This window comes from Montipora capricornis, chromosome 8 (genome assembly GCF_036669925.1).
Source record: "Montipora capricornis isolate CH-2021 chromosome 8, ASM3666992v2, whole genome shotgun sequence".
NCBI lineage: Eukaryota > Metazoa > Cnidaria > Anthozoa > Scleractinia > Acroporidae > Montipora > Montipora capricornis.
This window is the reverse complement of record NC_090890.1, coordinates 26,453,412-26,455,911: the sequence shown is the minus strand read 5'-3', so window position 1 is coordinate 26,455,911 and position 2,500 is coordinate 26,453,412. Positions and strand designations below refer to the sequence as shown.

Sequence of the window (2,500 nt, the reverse complement as noted above, 5' to 3'; positions counted from 1 at the left end):
GCATAAGCACGCTCCAGAACATATTTGTTATTGCGTTATTTTCATTTTACGTTCAGTTTTAAAGAACCGTACAACTGTACCAAACAGAAAGGCTGACTTTACTGTGGTAGCCTAGCTTTACTGTGGTAGGATCCGTTTTCATAGTCAGTTAGTGTGTCTCTTGGGTGGTGTTTCATCAGAATTAACAGTTGGCTAGATTAACTAATTAATTAATTCGTTTTATTTTCTTCGATTGGCGAGCCGAGAATCGTTTTTGGTTGATTTCATTTGTTTTTCAAAATGCATTAAACCAAGACTAGGTTTACACCAGAGGAAATTGTTCCGGATTCGTCAATGTTTTCGCATTCATCAATTTTAGAGTATTCGGCTTCCTAGGTGTTTACACTGAAAGAATATTCCGATTCCTGACCGTTTACACACGAAGACAACTCTGGGAACATTTGTGATGGAATGGTTACCAAGCTAAGAAACGCAAGGGGTGACATGCCACACTTATTCCCTTCCTGTGTGAAAACATGTACAGCACATTTTATAGTTTTGCCCTAACGAGCAGATCCTTTAAAGGATTCTCCTTTTTAACCGCGCGGCCATGGGCCGAGCGCGGTTCTTGCTCTGCACGGGCTTTTTTTTTTTTTCGTTTTGCCGGAAGGCTGAACCAAACTTCCACTCGGCCATATAGTCAGTGGGACTTCCAATCACACAACTTATGATGTTTATTTGCCAAAAGCTCTTAAAACCTTAATGTACTTACAATTTTATGAATATTCCACTCTTTATTTAAAACAAAATATATTTCCTTTTTGTGTTATCGAAGCGCTTGATTCGAAGCGAGTATTGGATACATAAAAAGGCTTTACGTCATCCATGGAAAGTGTCGACGTTGCAATTTTCATTGGTAGGGAAATAACCACCGTACTAAAGATGGCAGTGGATAAGGTAATTTTTGAATTATGTCACTACTTTGCTAGCCTTTTACTCATGTAAGAGACCAATTAAATTTAATCGTGACTTTTAAGAAAGAAAGCTGTAAGTTGTTAAAAGTGTTATTATCGTGTCGTTCATACCATACATATCCCATTACGTCATCGGATATTTTACAACGGCTACGACTGATGGTGGAGATTTCACCTTGTGTGCAGTCGTTGCTGTAACTTGTTGAGCCACAGATTGATCACAGATTGATCAAGTGATTTTGTGTCTATAGTCATCAGTGAATCAACAAGGACTGCTTTGGATCGGGGGGGGGGGGGGTACTGCCATATATGGACTATATAGGTATGTGTCGCTGTGAAGGGTATGGTTTTCAAGCAGTTTACTCTAGGAGAGAGTATATAAATCATAGCCTTTCGGTCTAGAATAGGGTATCATTTTTCACGAAACTGACCAGTCGGTTGAAGATTTTATCAAGACTAAGGAAACCAGAAATTCCCACTCAAGAATATAAAAAAATGAAATCGGCAAAGTTTAAGTTTACGTAACTCAGCCTCAACAGAGTCAATGAATGGCTATCATGAAACACCTCTGGATATTATTAACTGTCAAGAATCGGGTCCAAACGTTTTCGGACTCAACTTGCCACTAGATTACGGATTCAAAATCTCCGGAAACATGACCAAACTGGGGAGTTTTTAAGTCGGATTCGTCCTCTTGTGTGTAAACGGCAAAATCAATCCGGTACTAATAAAAACGTTCCAGATTCGTCACGAATCGGGAAAAAATTCCTCTGGTGTAAACCTAGTCCAAGTCGAAACCGTTGAAAACGCATGGCTTTTAAGCATTTTAGAGCGAGTTTCAATCTAGTGTCGTAAAACCAAAACCAAAGCAATTACTTTGGCCAATCAAAAAGGACGGAGACAAGCCAGTAAACCAATCAAAACTCGAAGTAATTACAAGTAGCCGACACAAAGCGCGGGAAAATGTGCACGCGCGAGCCACGATTGGTTTTGGTTTTACTTTTGATTGGCTGAAAAAATGGCGCGAGCACTGAGTGAAGTAATGTAAAACCAAAGCAATTCGCTAATTACTTTCGACACACAATTGAAAACCGCTCTAAAATCAGGAACGAGTTTAACTTGTCATCGTGCCTATATGACTGGTAACCGGGCTAAACCCATAAGATACCGCTGGAATAATATTTCGTCAAAAAAATGTAACATCCAAAACAAGAATTACAAACCGGTTGGAGTAGTGTCTTCTAGGTTCGGTGGACTTGTACGCAGATTATTGTTGACAGCAACTGTTGTAAAGCTTTCAAATCTTAACTGACTCGTGCTATTTGCTTTTGTAAGCGCTTCCAAAATAGCGGTTTCGTTTATCCTTGAAGAAGCTGCGAACGTCACTTCAAATGTGACACCTAAACTTCCCGAGGAAAACTTGAGGAACTCGATGCTCACAAATCCCTCAAAGGTGTCTCTAAAAAACGGTTGGAAAATGTCCGTAAGGTCTACAGTTAGGCCAAGAGTGACTGGGTCGTTCAGATTCGCATACCGCCGGTCAAAAA

General features: G+C 39.9%; 1 protein-coding gene across 1 annotated transcript in view; it reads right to left on the bottom strand.

Moving 5' to 3' along the window:
• The window catches only part of LOC138014337 (uncharacterized), a 33,853-nt gene that overhangs the window by 10,342 nt on the left and 21,011 nt on the right, over nt 1-2,500 (bottom strand). The window contains exon 6 of the mRNA XM_068861396.1: nt 2,177-2,500. This exon is cut by the window's right edge and continues 45 nt beyond it. Within this exon, the coding sequence (XP_068717497.1) occupies nt 2,177-2,500 (324 nt within the window). The remainder of the gene's footprint in view (nt 1-2,176) is intronic.